Source organism: Apium graveolens, chromosome 3 (assembly GCF_009905375.1).
Source record: "Apium graveolens cultivar Ventura chromosome 3, ASM990537v1, whole genome shotgun sequence".
NCBI classification, from domain to species: Eukaryota; Viridiplantae; Streptophyta; class Magnoliopsida; order Apiales; family Apiaceae; genus Apium; species Apium graveolens.
This window is the reverse complement of record NC_133649.1, coordinates 29,440,899-29,455,628: the sequence shown is the minus strand read 5'-3', so window position 1 is coordinate 29,455,628 and position 14,730 is coordinate 29,440,899. Positions and strand designations below refer to the sequence as shown.

The following is a 14,730-nucleotide window of genomic DNA, read 5'->3' as shown; positions in this document are numbered from 1 at the left end:
GTACTCCAAATCAAAATCAAGTTTTGATTGATTTTTCATAAAATGGGTTTAAAATCTGATTACACAAAAATCGAATTGAATGAGGGATTAAAAACGAATTCTGGAACCGAATACTTGTTTAGAACTTTGATTTTTTGGTTTTTTGTGAGTTTTTGACAGCAGTTGTTGATTACCTGGGAGGTGTTACATTAGAGTGCGAACCTTCTATTTGTTTCACCCCCGTATACGTAAATTGACCTTTTAAGACGTTAGTAGAAGATTAATTATGTATTTAAACAGCTAGCATCTCCCAATTCCCAAACCCTGATAGCTGCAAGCATATTCCATTTCCATTACCCTCTCTGTCTGAACCAGTCAGTCCTTTGACTTATAATTAAGAGTTGTGCATCCAACCTTTTTGCACACACTTACATTATACATATATTTACTCCATTCACGGATACTTCCTAGTCCTGCCCCTTCCTTTTATATAGTATTGCATTTCAAGATCCAGCTATTAGCCTTTAAACACATACCCATAATACTACTGTCTTTTTCTGTGTTTATTCTACACTTATATTATATATGAATCTGTAATGGGTTTTTCTTGTTATCTCATTTTATCACTTCTAATGGCACCATGATTTGTTCTTGCTTCTCAAAATCCAATCTTTTTACTACTACAATTTCCAAGATTTGATCTCTTTTTTTTGTTAAAGAACATGGCACCTAGCTCTGTGGTTGTGACAATTGAGAAGGCTAGTAACATTTCTTTAATAGAAATCAATGATTCTAAGTCATCAGTGTTTCAAGAGAAACAAAAAGCTGCTAGTACTAGACAAGTTACTTGGTTCTTTTTACTTAGAGTTCAAAGACTGTTTTCTTGTATTTCTTGGCTAGCTTCATGTTTTAAGTCTGGGTTTTCTTTGATCAAGAAAAGGGTTGCATTATCTGGTGATGTTGGTGAAGAAGATCCTAAGTATAGAGGCAGATTGTATAGTTTTATAAGGGTGTTTCTTGCTGTTTCTGTGGTTGCTTTGGTTATTGAAGTCACTGCTTATTTTCAAAGATGGGATTTGAAATTGATTCATCCTTGGGAAGTTCAAGGCCTTGTTCAGTTTTCTTATATGTCTTGGATTTCTTTCAGGGTTAATTATGTTGCTCCTGCAATTATGATGCTTTCGAAGTTTTGCATTGTACTTTTTATGATTCAATCCGTTGATCGCCTTGCCCTTGGGATCGGGTGTTTTTTGATTAAGTGTAAGAAGCTGAAGCCTGAGATTAAGGGTGAAGCATATGATGTTGAGGATTGTTCAAGTTTTCCAATGGTTCTTGTTCAGATTCCAATGTGCAATGAGAAAGAGGTAAAATTCACTACTTTAGGATTTTTATCTGTGTTTACTTTATGATCTAGTGCTTTTTCTAACTACTTTAATCCAGTCCATGCTAATTGTTATGCTGCATTTGATGTTTATTCAATCAATTCCTCCAAGAAGAGGCTTCTCAATTACTAATATATGTAGGGCATGATATGATGATCTCTTTTAGGAATTTGTCGATTCAAATTTGGAATACGGAATTTGTTAGAAGTCATGTTCATATGGGCTTTCATTTGCCTTAAAACATCCTAATCTTGATTTCAGAAATCAAACTTTAGTATACTGTTTTTGACATTTTGCAATTGTGCTTTCAAGTGGAAATTTCGAATTTTTAATTAAAAAATGACATGATGGCTTTCTGTAGGATCTTTGATTTGCTGGCCAACAAAATAGTTATTTCAATAATCTGCTCCTTTGACCTTTTCCATTTGGATATGAGCTATGAATTTCTGAATGGACCGGATATGGTTACTAACTCTCTGTCACATGTCATGCTCTAATAATCCTAACCAAGTCTAATCCTAGTACTTAAATATCTATTTGCTAAATTGTACTGAATAACTTATCCCCCTCGCACAGTCCGACAAAAGTTCTGTTTGATATATCTTTTCAGTAGCATATTTACTTCTTGCTGTAATTCTATGCTCTCGGAATTTATGAAAAGACTGAACATCTGATTGGACTTTAAAAATTTAGGTGGCATATCCTTACATTTTCATGTTACAATATCATCTTATGCAATGTTTGGTTGGTTCAGGTGTTTGCAACATCAATATCTGCTGCTTGTCAATTGGACTGGCCAAAGGACCGATTCCTCATTCAAGTCCTCGACGATTCCGATGATTCACTTTGCCAGCTACTAATTAAAAATGAGGTTTCTTCATGGAAAGAAAAAGGGGTTAACATAATCTACAGACACCGGTTCATTAGAACTGGTTACAAAGCCGGCAATCTAAAATCAGCAATGTCCTGTGACTATGTCAAGGATTACGAATTTGTTGCCATATTTGATGCAGATTTCCAGCCCAATCCGGATTACCTTAAACTGACTGTACCTCACTTTAAGGTTTGAAGTATTTTTTATTTGTCTTATCAAGTATCAATTGAATTTTATATTTTATATTTTAAATATCTAAAATCTATATATTGAGTTGGTCTGCTTTTGATCATGACTTCAGGGAAACCCTGATATAGGCCTTGTCCAGGCTCGCTGGTCTTTTGTGAACAAGGAGGAGAATTTACTCACAAGACTCCAAAATATTAATTTATGCTTCCATTTTGAGGTTGAGCAACAAGTAAATGGTTATTTCCTCAATTTCTTTGGATTCAATGGTACAGCTGGTGTGTGGAGGATTAAGGCATTAGAGGAATCGGGAGGTTGGCTTGAAAGAACAACTGTAGAGGATATGGATATTGCAGTCCGAGCCCACTTAAATGGATGGAAATTTATCTATCTAAATGATGTCAAAGTTCTCTGTGAACTACCTGAATCTTACGAAGCATACAAAAAGCAACAACACCGTTGGCATTCTGGTCCAATGCAGTTGTTTAGAGTATGTCTTCCTGCAGTCCTAAGTTCCAAGGTTTGTTAAACTCTTGTTTATCAAGTTTTCTATAGTTAGAAAGTATGAGATTTCATTTTTGAAATTTGAAAAGTGTGAGTTAAATAATAGGGGATATGTTTGTTTGTGCAGATATCCAAGTGGAAGAAAGCCAATTTAATTCTTCTCTTCTTTCTTTTAAGGAAACTGATTCTTCCATTTTACTCGTTTACACTCTTTTGTATCATACTACCGCTAACCATGTTCATACCTGAGGCCGAGCTACCTGTATGGGTAATCTGTTATGTCCCTATAACCATGTCCATTTTAAACATACTCCCGTCACCAAAATCTTTCCCATTTTTGATGCCATACCTACTTTTTGAGAACACAATGTCCGTGACAAAATTCAATGCAATGATCTCCGGGTTATTTCAGTTGGGAAGTTCTTATGAATGGATAGTGACAAAAAAGACAGGTAGATCATCTGAATCCGACTTGTTTGCGCTTGGTGAAAGAGAATCAAAAACGTTAAGTGAAGAGAAAATTCAACGCAGACTTTCGGAATCTGGTCTAGAAATGTTGGGTAAACTGAAAGAACAAGAGGCCCCGGTCGTAAAGAAGAAAAACAGGCTGTATAGAAAGGAACTCGCACTTGCATCTCTTTTACTTACTGCAGCTGCAAGAAGCCTATTATCTGCACATGGCATTCATTTCTACTACTTACTGTTCCAAGGTTTGTCTTTCCTGGTTGTTGGATTAGACCTGATCGGAGAGCAGGTCAGCTGAAACACACACACCCCACATAAATTTCTTAATTTGTTAAATTTCCAATGTATTTTAATTTTGGTTATATTTTTACACACGGGTGAAGAGCTGTTCAAATTTCAGTTCTGCATAATCACAAGTTTGGCTTGGAACTAGACTTGAGAAGACAAAATTAGTTAGGAAAAATGTGGCGCTAAATTTAGCAATGTTTGTATGGGCACATATTATAGTTGATTTTTTTGATTGTATAATGACTAGTATTTCAACTAATCATGTACTCATCATATTATATATCATCCTCCTTTGATTCTATTGTATAATGAATTAATGGTTATCGGTAGGAATCTAAAAGCCGGACCTTTAACATTAGTATGTGCATGTTTGAATATGATGCATGATGCAAGTCTTCTAACTAGCTAACACGTTATGTTTAGATTTTTGGAGAACGGAGATATGACAAAGAACTGATAACTTAACGATGATAAATAAACACGGAAAACAGAGAAAGGAGAACTGATAACTTAACGTTACAGAATGTCGTTTTTTAATGTATAGATCCCATTTTGCAAGGTCCTCTAGAATGATATGGCATGACAAGTGTGTATGCTGGGGATGGCCAAGAAGGTAGGCAGACAGTTGGACCACTAAATTACAAAAAGAGCAGGTTGTGTTAGCTTTGGGCTTCCAGGGGAAAGTGATAATATACTGATTTAAGAGAATTGTGGAGATCCGGTTTTCATGCAATGGCGGTCGGGAGATAGACACTTGAACCACTAAAAATTTGAAAAGAAGTGTTAGTTTTCAAGACAAATTGATAAAACTGGTAAAGAAATAAAGAAAAGAGGGGGAGGGAGAAGAAAGAGTCGTCAAAAATATCAACTGAGTTTAGTGTTTAGTGTTTAGCAACTAACTCTACGTGCCCGCCTGCTACTCCGCCAACAGTCTGAGAACAACAAGGGTGTCTCTTATTCAAAATCATATACTGTAACTTCATTTCTTTATTTTTTAAATTGTTGCAAGTTGTTATCAGTTTAAATTCACGCTGTATAAACAAATATAAAAAAGTTTAAAAAGATGCAGCTTGCTTAGGCAAATCATGAAATATATAATTGAGCACAGCCAAAAATAATGTCATATTTTAAAGTAATCACCCAAGTAAAATGCACAACTCAAAATTTTATTCTTATTTAGTATTTAGTCAGACTCATTCCCATATACATGTCGTTTTTAAAAATAAATAAAACAAAGAAAAATAAATATCGTACCCCCAAGCGAATAATTTTTTTTCCAATGATGTTGTACTCATTCGAAAATGAAGGAAAATGGTAAAAAAAGTATTACTTTTTTTCTTTCTTTTTTTTAAAAAAAATAAATTTACTTATATTTTGTATTCCATCATATATTAAAGACTTATTAACCTTTTGACCCCCGAAGTTTATGTGATTATACCCATAAGTCCCCGAATTCTGCGGACACACTCATAAAACCCCAGGATATGTAGTTACATACATTTTAGCCCCTAACTCGATATTATAATAGTAAAGTTACAAACCGGATGGGCAAAACTGTCTTTTTCTATTGGCATTCCTTCCAAAACGGAAAAAACTCTCTCGCCAAACCTCATAGCCCATGTGGTTATATATGTATACATATATGTGTGTATTAACTGATGTTTTATCAAAAGAGTAAAGAAAATGGAATCTAATTGTTGGTGTAGAAGAGCGACAGTGCTAAGAACTTCTTGGACAGACGCAAATCCGGGAAGGCGATTTTGGGGTTATTTCCGTTTCATAGTAAGTATCAATGTAAATGTCAATTTCTTATACCGGGTTATGGATTATCATCAATATGTTTATGAAATTGCAAGAGGATCGGAGAAATTCATGTAACTTTCATTTATGGTTTGACCCTCTTATGTGCCAAAGGTCAAGAATGATTATTCCTGGGCTGCTAAGAAAAATAGATAAGCTAGAGGATGATTTGGGCAAATATGAGACTGTTGTTGAAAAGAAAGGGAAAAAGAGAAGCCCTATTTTGTATTACGTACTTATGATATTATTAGTGTGGGTGTTTGTAGTGGTGAACAAAGAAATGAAGTCGATGTCGAAAGGATATGAATTACCTAAGTGAACCTTTGTAGTGGTGAATGATGAGTATCATGTATGACTATGTACTACACTTTGACATCTATGTAATGAGAAGCAATACGGAATGAAATTAAATATATTTGCAAAACAAAGTACTTCCATTACTACATAATTTTAGAGTTCAAAAGCAACATATTGGTTCAGAATTTAACAAGTTCAAAGCAAAATAAAGTCTGAACTGCAAACACAAAGTGCATAGTAGCATAACATTACATAGATTTTAAATAATATTGGTTCCTCATGGATCCTTTTTGTCCTTAGTTGTTGAAGGGCTTGCTGCTTTTTTGTCATTCTTTATCTTTTGTAGTGTTTCTGCCAGAGCTCCAGGTTTGATTACACTTCTACCATGAGATAAAAAAGGTGCAGATTTGAGTTCTGTTTTTTCAACAATGGTTTTGTATTGCTTCACCGGTGGTACCTGTTTCCCAAATTTCATTGGACCAGTGTATGAGTTATGCTCAACTGGTGTCTTAACCTTTGTAGATGGATCATCAACAAGACAAATTGGAGTGCCTTCTGTGTTTTTGAACCTCCCAAATGTTGTTTTGATGTACAACCTATTACTCCTTCTTGGTGCCAAATCTCTAGCAACAGCAGCCGGGGTCTTTTTCTTTAGATTATTTCCTCCAATGTTCAACCTCTCAACAGGTTGCCTCCCTCGATCAATCTTCTCTTACATTTCTTTTTTAAACTTCTTTTTGGTGGCCTCCTCTTCACTCTCAAGCATTATCCCCTTACCCTTATCTATTACCTTCTTCACAGTTGCATCCATTACCTTTTCTGTGCTACCCTTCTGCTTCTCTTTCAGTTGTTGAATTTTTTTAGCAGCAACCATGATATGGGAGTCAATAGTAGTTGTTAGTCCCAACCTTCTGGCTTTCAATTTTTGAATCCTTCTTGCAGCAACAGTTATAGGTGCATCATCCTCATCATCTGTAGTTTGGATTGGCTGTGTCATTGGTGGTCCTTCATCAGGAAAATTCAAGAGCATCTCATTGTGCTCATCAAGTCCTCTGTCTTCAATTTGATTGTAGGTTTGTTGAATTTCTTCTTCATCGGTTGGATTTATATCAACCAAGAGGTTAGGTTCAATTGGAGCTTCAGTTTGAGGATGTAGTTTGGGGCATGTCCTACTGTTATGTCCCACTTGGTAACACTCACCACACCTACAAATATTCAAATAGAAGTTAGTGCACATAATGTTCAAACAAATTCGAACTTAGGTTTTACAAGAGTTTTTCATTCATTACCTCACACTTTCTTGAGTAGTCTTGCTCAGTATTCTAACTCCATTATATTTTTTCTCTATGATATATGGCATCTCAGGTCTCCTCTTCTTTGTTGGCCTTCCTGCTTGCTTCTCCACTGTGGGTGGTCTCATGAAAATATTATTTCTTCCCAGGAATTGTGTCCATTCATAGGGAAAATAATTCCAGAATATGTTTTCTCATACATCCCCACTGAATAAATTGGATCCACATAATCCTCCACATTTTTCCCAGCCTATTTATACAACTTATGGCATGGTGACAGGGTATGCCACTGAGGTCCCACCTCCTGCATCCACATGTTATTTCTCCAATGTGGACTGCATACTTAGAGCCATTTACAGTTGTGACCTCAAATTCATTATATCCAGCATAAGTGGAGTAGCAACCTCCACTCCATTTCTTGTATTTATCAAGAAGCTTCAATGTCTTAGGTTTTAGCTTATTTGGACCCCAACCTTCCATTTCATCCCTCTTGTTCTGCAACCTTCTCATAAGATACTCTCTTATCATCTCTAGCATGACTAAAACATTCTGTTCTCGAGCCCTAAGTATGCACCTATTGAAGCTTTCACACATGTTATTCAATAGAATATCACACTTGCTGTCAGTTCAGAGATGAGCTCTACTCCAGTGTTGGAAAGGGACTTCTGTCAACCACTTCCAAGCACCCTCACTCTCCTCTTTCATGTAGTTCATGTTTGTTTCAAATGCTTCCACATTTGAAGCCCTAACACAACTCCACAACCTATCTTTCAACATTCTGCCTCCAAATTTACCCTTGAAGTTGTTATGCATATGCCTAACACGGTACCTATGCTCATCCAAGGGTAACATTTCATCTACATTTAACAATCCCTTCCGTTTATCACTAATAAATGTCCAACCCTCCCCAGAACCTATGTCTAAATCTGTAGCAACTAAGGCCAAGAACCACCTCCAAGAATCCAGTCTCTCAGCTTCAACCAAGGCATATGCTAGAGGGTACATACAATTATTACCATCTACTCCTACAACACATAACAACTGACCTTTATATGCTGACTTTAGGTGGCAACCATCAAATCCAAGAACCTTCCTGCAACCAAGCTTAAATCCATGTTTCAACCCACCTAAGCAAATATACATCCTTCTGAAGGTATTGTCATTAACTGCACAAATGGAATCAATACATACATCTTATATTAATTGATACTTAATCCAACAAATATAATTAATAACTGAACAAATGAAGAAGTAATACCTGGGTCTAACTCAATCCCAGCTATGAAGTTGGGATTTCTCTTGAGTAACTCAGATTTATAATCGCACAATTTCTCAATTGTTCCTCAAGGGTGCCATTAATAATCCTCATGCACTTTCTCCTAGATTTTCTCAAGATGTGATCCTTGAACTTAATCTGCAAATCTTTCAAGATAGTCTTGCCAAATGCCTTAATTGGCCAATTGGGATTGCTTCTGAACTCAGGAAGATATTTTTTATCTAAATACCCAGAATTTATTAGGGGCAACCCAACTTGCTCTCTGGCATATGTGTGGTCTGCAAAGGACAGGAAAATTGAATACACTAATAAACACAGAAAATAGTGTATTAAAAAGGTGCATTGTAACAGTTAAAAATTATACTTTGTCCCACTTTTTTATTTGCATGCTTTTGTCAAAGTTTAGTGAAGCAGCTAATGTCCAAGGATATGATGGTTTGCACACAGTCCTTACCCTCCTTCTGTCACTTTTCACAAACTTGATCATCCTGCCCTCACTAATAGAATGCTTCATAATTGCCTCTCTGGCTTCTGTGTGATTTTTGAACACCAAACCAACTCTCCAATTTGGATCATCTGTCTCTTTGTACACTGGAAAAGCTTTCCTTCTTCTCTGAGTTTGATTCTCTTCATCATTGTCATTGCCTTGCAAGCTCTGTAGATCATCACTTTCACCCTCACTTTCAGACTCCCTCTCCACCACTACTTCTTCTTTACTAAGGCCAAGTCCCTGCCTAAGTCTACCTACCAACTCCACTTCTTCATCAATATTGTTAGTAAACAGCATGTCATCATCTGTCATGGAATTATCACTATCTACAAAGTCGTAGTCATCAATTTCATCACTCCAATCTCCTACATCATTGCTAGCATCTCCTTCACTCCCCCCATATACATTTTCATCTTCAATTTCTACTAATTCATCCTCATTGGAATGGTGAACATAAACATCGATTTTGTTATCATTATCTAAGGCATATGATCTCATACAATTCACATCACACTGAGTTTGTATTAACACTAACCCAAATTCCAAATCTCTCTCATGCAGCCTATAATACAGAGAACTAAATCCAACATAGCCTAATGCCTTAGTCCACCCTCTAAGATTATCCTAAGTAACTTCATTAAGGTCCCGGAAATGATACAGAGTGACTTTACCCCCTACATATTCAGTCCTGGACAATCTCTTTAACTTCCCTCATGAAACAAATACATACTAATAACATCCTCACCTTCAATACATAAATAAAATGGTATACCTCACAAACAAATCAATACATGCATCCATGTTAAACAAGCACACAAACAACAAATGGGTTATCAAAATTCAAGTTTAAACATACATCGATAAATTAATAATCAAAGTTTAAAGTTTAAACATTAATAATCGATACATTAATCGATACATCAAAAAACAGATCACAAATTACAATATGGGCGATATGGGCAATTAAAACACTATATTAGGGAAAGAGAGGTACCTCCAGAGCTCTCATCACTACCCGCCATTGAATAATCCGATAATCTACGACTGAGAGTTCGTAATTGCCGGTGATGACCAATCTGAGCTCTCAATTATCCCAATTTTGTATTAGGGGCAATGTTTAGGGTTCAAAAAGTATATCAAACCTGAAACGTCACATATTTGATGTGAAAAGACAGTTTTGTCCATCCGCTTTGTAATGTTTTTATTATAATATCGGGTTAGGGGCTAAAATGTATGTAATTATATATCTTGGTTTTATGAGTACGTCCGCATAATTCAGGGGCGTATGTGTACAAACACATAAACTTCGGGGGCAAAAAGGTTAATAAGCTTATATTAAACATGGTTGAAGAAATAAATTGAGACCCAACCACAAAATAATTTTTTTGATTTTTTTAGTGCCCATCGGCCATCACCTTTTCTTTTAACCTTCAATTAAAACTAAAATTTGTATTAGATATTTCGTTGAACGTGAACAAAATTAGTAAAGCCTTATCAAACAAACCCAGTAGGCTAGTACCCTTGTTAAACCCAGCGTGTTCTGGCCAGGCTCTGAAACTCAAAGTTTTAAGTAGATTTTTTTTATTACCAATTTAGTTGAGGTAAGTAACCCTTTACATTGCAATCTTTTCTACTGCTTATTACCAAGGTTTGCAGTACTTTCATAAATTGGCACGAGCACGAGTTGTTTGATCCATTGCCTCATTGAAATCAGACATTCACAAGTCACTACATTGTTACACATAACATCTTACATATAATCTCACATAACCCTGTGCATATGTGTGTCTTATTTGTTCTTCTTTAATTCTCGTGATTGCGCTGATGACTTATTTCTCTTCTTTTAGATTCTTCAGAATTTAGTTTGCAAAGAAGATGGCCTCGACATTAGTTACTACGAGTTTATTTTCATCCCGAATGTTTCCAGCTACAGCTGTTGTTGTTAGAGGTGGCTGTTCAACTAGTTGCCGCACATTGAATTTATTCGATATATGGAGACATGCAAGAGTGCCGTTAAGAGGACCGATTAGTAATTTTCCTGTTGCTGCAAAAACCAGGGAATTTTTGGTCTGTGCTACATTTTCGGCAAACCTTAATGAACTCTGGGAGGATCCTAATCAAGTTAGTGACAGTGAGGATGAAGTTGAAGTTGAAGACGAGGACGCTGAAGTGGTAGAAAATGATTTAGGTTTTGAGAGTGACTGGGAAGCAGATAAGGGTGTTGTTCAAATTCCCAATAGAATTGCTGAAATGTCAGCAAGCAACTACGAGGAAGATCTCATTAAAGGTTTATCTTATATGACAATTCTATCGTATTCTGAAATATAGTGCTTATGTCATTCTATTCGCTAGTCTACTACCTAATATACTTGAGCTTCACATAGCAACAAACATTTTTCAAAGTATGATATAATTATAGGAACTGGATCTCGTGATAGCCGTAGAACACTTATCTCCACGTATCGGGTAAAAGGATACTTGAATCCTGATTTCAAATTTTCTTTTGACAAACTGTAGTTAAAATTAGTGTTAACTACTTTTGAATGAGTTAAGTATTGATGTTAATTAGCAAATAGTAAATTGTTGACGTTCATATTCACTTCTGCTAGAATGGAAATTCTAACTTAAATCCTTTTATTATAAATGATTTAGTTATGCATTTGATTCAATTTGCATTAAGTTATTAGTTTTGTTGATAGGTTTGAATATGCCTTACATCATTTATATGTGAAAGATTGTTGTACTTGTACTTGTACTTGTACATGTCTTATTCCCTTGCACCCGATACCCATATTATCATATTTGTCATATTAGTTTTAATAATGAAATTCCAGATAAAAATAAAAAAATTAGTACTAGTGAAAATATTACACCATGTTTTGTGTTTCACCATGTCTCCTCCATGCTATTATGAGCTATGATAGTAATCCTTCACAATTAATTGGATCCCTTTTGCATGTCGCTGATACTTGTTTCTGGTTTCATTGTTTAAATTAGCTCTGATTCATTTTAAAGCGCTCGGCATGTGCTTTAGATAAGTATGAATAGTTGAACCGGGAGTTAATGGCGTCTGTGCTGTTTTTATTCCCCAAAGCATGAGGTACATGTTTAGCTTGGAAGCCGCATGTTAAACCTATTACCTATCAATAATAACTAAACTCAAAAGTCAAAAGTGATTTTCCTAGAGTAGTAGATGTTGAATTGACTTCTATAATTGCTTTATATGACTTTAGGTGTTATGTATCTGCTACCTAAACTGTGTTAGATTACTGCTAATTGCATCTTATGGGACTCCATAACATGTGGTACATAGTTCTAATAATGATTATATTCTGGTAATTAATAGGCCATTAACCATGCATGAGTTTGATCAGATTTTAGATCGCGCTCTTTTGCCAGTTTGTCTATCTCGTAACTGTAGCAGATTAGCAGTTATACAAATTTCACAGTTAATGATCACGAAATTAATGTTTTCACAGTAGTGTAAATGTTCATATTGGCATAATCATTTGCCTAATTTTATATGTATTGTCTGGGAGATTTGCACCTTGGACAATGCTCTACGTATAACGGCTTTTATACTTTCATTTAAAAGCATGCTTCTTTGGTTTTCTGAAAATTAAAGCGCAGTTAATTATTGATTCTAAAATATTCCAGAGGTTGAACAGCTTTTGGAACCAGAGGAAAAAGCAATTTTGCATCATAATAAGTCTCCTGACTTGAAGAAGATATCAAGTGTAAGATTTCAGATCATTCACCAGTGTACTGACAGTACTCTTTCTCTTAATACTTCATATTTGGTGTCGTGCGTTTTCTATGGAGTATGGACTTTCCAAAGAGATGATGAAGTTTGCTTGCTCTTGTAGTTGAAAAGCTCCAAGCATAAAAATAAGCATAAAAAATTTACCTTTCTTTTTCAGTCAAAGTGGAACTCTCTACATACACTTGCTTTAGCAGGGCAAATACCTTACATGGACTTGCTTCTTAAAGAAGGGTTTGGTATTGACCTTGTTGATAAGGTGAACCCTGTCCATGGCTAAGTTATGCATCTGTCCTGTAGTTCCCCTTCTTTTTGTTCCTTGTTTGTCTTACATTTCAATAAATAATTGGGTGATGCAGGATGGTTTGACAGCTCTTCATCAAGCAATAATTGGTAAAAAGGAGGCAGTAATAAGTCATCTCTTGAGAAAGGGAGCAAATCCTCATGCCAGAGACTTGGTGGGACACCTCTCTGTATTCTAAATTATGATTTTCCTTGGTTTCACATTTGTTAAAGAGCTTACGTATGTGCTCTCTTAACAGGATGGTGCCACCCCACTTCATTATGCAGTTCAAGTAGGCGCAATTCAAACTGTGAAGTTGCTGATCAAAAACATGGTTGATGTAAACGTAACTGATAATGTGAGTATGGTATATCCCTCCCATTTATAAAATGTTTCCGGTTCTCTTTTATTAATATGTGGTCTACCAGGAAGGGTGGACACCATTGCATGTTGCGATACAAAGTAGAAATAGAGATATAGCCAAACTTTTATTGGTCAGCGGAGCTGACAAGACCATCACAAATAAAGTAAGCATATTTTTTTTGCTAGTTAAACACTTGCTCACCCATGTCCTTGACAAGCTTCAAATCCTTGACATCTCGTAAAGGGAGCGAGGGAGATACCACTACATTAAGAGGTGTTGGGACTTGAGAAGCATATTTGAATATATTAATACAATGTCTTTCTAATATTGCTTGTGGGAGTTAAATGAGAATGAGGAATTATCCGTGGCAGATTGTAAATATGCGTTTGTTTGCAACTTAAAGCTTTAAACAGATTGATTTAGGAAGCTTAAGCTTAAATGTGTTACCAGTTATTTTCAGTTTTCTTTTACCAGTAATTAAAACAAACCTATTATCTTATATTTACTATTATTATGCTAAATATTGTTGTTGACCCCGTGTTTCAGGATGGTAAAACTCCTCTTGATCTTAGTATATGTTATGGAAAAGATTTCAAATCTTATGATCTTGCGAAGCTAGTGAAACTTGTACCATACAACGGGTAATGTTGACAATATTGGTGACTTTTGCTTCCTATTCTCCTCCCATCTGGGGTGATCATTTAGTTAAGTTGATTACAAACCTCGGACCTGATATGAGGTGATGAAGCTGCACCTACAGGATGATAAATTTCGTTATGAGGTACCATGACAAGTTTGTAAATTTTGAAGACCTTGCTAACAGTAGAGTCCGCTGGGAACTAAAATGTGATAGTATAGTGATAAAGTTACTAATGAAATACAAATTAAAAAATAATAATTATGTCAGTGTTCATGTATTGTATTTGTCAAGATGTGTGTATTAAATTCTGTTTCAGCAGGATCAAATGTGGAGAGGTTTATGCTGAGTAGTGTAGCTTTTCCTAATATCCAATTTGGATTTGGGAAAATGAAGTTATGTATCTTGTTGAGTGATTCGTTTTTTAAAAAAAATCTAGCATAACATTGTAATATAGTGGATAGTTTTTGAAAAAATGCCAGAAAATGTACCTACAAGGCTGAATTGATGATGGAAAATCGTAAATTCAGCTTAAGAATGAATATATCTACAGCAACATCTAGTTCCAGTATCTTGCAGACTTGCACCTCTCACCAGAACTAAATAAATTGATCCTGAGGGAGTGAGATGTAAAATATTAAAAAAAAAGAAAGAGAGATTAAAATACTAAAGGAAGAGCAGATATGTGAAAATGTCAAACAAGCACATTGCAAAAGTTTGAAAAGAAGTTGGATAGAGATGATACATTGTTGTTAACAGAGCTCTATATTAAATTCCGGCGCCAGCAAAACGAAACAAACACCGGCCGCCTCTTGTCAAACATGTGATGCCACATGCACAAAATCGTATGAAA

At 35.5% G+C, this 14,730-nt stretch overlaps 2 protein-coding genes across 3 annotated transcripts; both read left to right on the top strand.

Annotated features, from left to right (window-relative positions):
- The first annotated feature begins 308 nt into the window (after window positions 1–308).
- Window positions 309–3,987, top strand: LOC141712037 (xyloglucan glycosyltransferase 4). The gene is made up of 4 exons (XM_074514801.1): window positions 309–1,343; window positions 2,116–2,424; window positions 2,537–2,941; window positions 3,053–3,987. The coding sequence occupies exons 1-4, from the start codon at window positions 702–704 to the stop codon at window positions 3,686–3,688; spliced, it is 1,992 nt and encodes a 663-aa protein (XP_074370902.1). The 5' UTR covers window positions 309–701; the 3' UTR covers window positions 3,689–3,987.
- A 6,238-nt stretch (window positions 3,988–10,225) lies between these two features.
- On the top strand, window positions 10,226–14,141 carry LOC141712036 (ankyrin repeat domain-containing protein EMB506, chloroplastic). Of its 2 annotated transcripts, XM_074514799.1 has the most exons (8): window positions 10,228–10,434; window positions 10,681–11,120; window positions 12,491–12,570; window positions 12,754–12,852; window positions 12,953–13,051; window positions 13,136–13,234; window positions 13,305–13,403; window positions 13,787–14,141. In XM_074514799.1, exons 2-8 carry the CDS (start codon window positions 10,709–10,711, stop codon window positions 13,883–13,885), a joined length of 987 nt encoding a protein of 328 aa, XP_074370900.1. In that variant the 5' UTR covers window positions 10,228–10,434; window positions 10,681–10,708; the 3' UTR covers window positions 13,886–14,141. The 2 variants fall into 2 exon arrangements, with proteins under 2 accessions (XP_074370901.1, XP_074370900.1); XM_074514800.1 differs by lacking the exon at window positions 13,305–13,403 and having other exon boundaries at window positions 10,226–10,434.
- The last annotated feature ends 589 nt before the right edge of the window (window positions 14,142–14,730 follow it).